This window comes from Eurypyga helias, unplaced genomic scaffold (assembly GCF_000690775.1).
Source record: "Eurypyga helias isolate BGI_N326 unplaced genomic scaffold, ASM69077v1 scaffold11342, whole genome shotgun sequence".
NCBI classification, from domain to species: domain Eukaryota; kingdom Metazoa; phylum Chordata; class Aves; order Eurypygiformes; family Eurypygidae; genus Eurypyga; species Eurypyga helias.
Window position 1 is genome coordinate 1 of NW_010235309.1, and position 232 is coordinate 232.

At 58.6% G+C, this 232-nt stretch overlaps 1 protein-coding gene across 1 annotated transcript in view; it reads left to right on the forward strand.

Moving 5' to 3' along the window:
• Positions 1-4: 4 nt before the first annotated feature.
• Positions 5-232, forward strand: part of CHST14 (carbohydrate (N-acetylgalactosamine 4-0) sulfotransferase 14) — a gene marked incomplete at its 5' end in the record, with an annotated part of 700 nt that continues 472 nt past the window's right edge. Inside the window, one exon of the mRNA XM_010146702.1 lies at positions 5-232. Coding sequence (XP_010145004.1) covers positions 5-232 — 228 coding nt within the window.

Consider the following 232-nt stretch of genomic DNA (forward strand, 5'->3'; position numbering starts at 1 on the left):
GCACCTCCTGGTCAGCGACAAGTACCGCTTCTTGTACTGCTACGTGCCCAAGGTGGCCTGCTCCAACTGGAAGCGCATCCTGAAGGTGCTGGACGGGGCGCTGGAGAGCGTCGACGTCAAGCTGAAGATGGACCACAAGAGCGACCTGGTGTTCCTGGGGGACATGAGGCCGGACGAGATCAGCTACCGCCTGAAGAACTACTTCAAGTTCGTCTTCGTGCGAAAACCCATG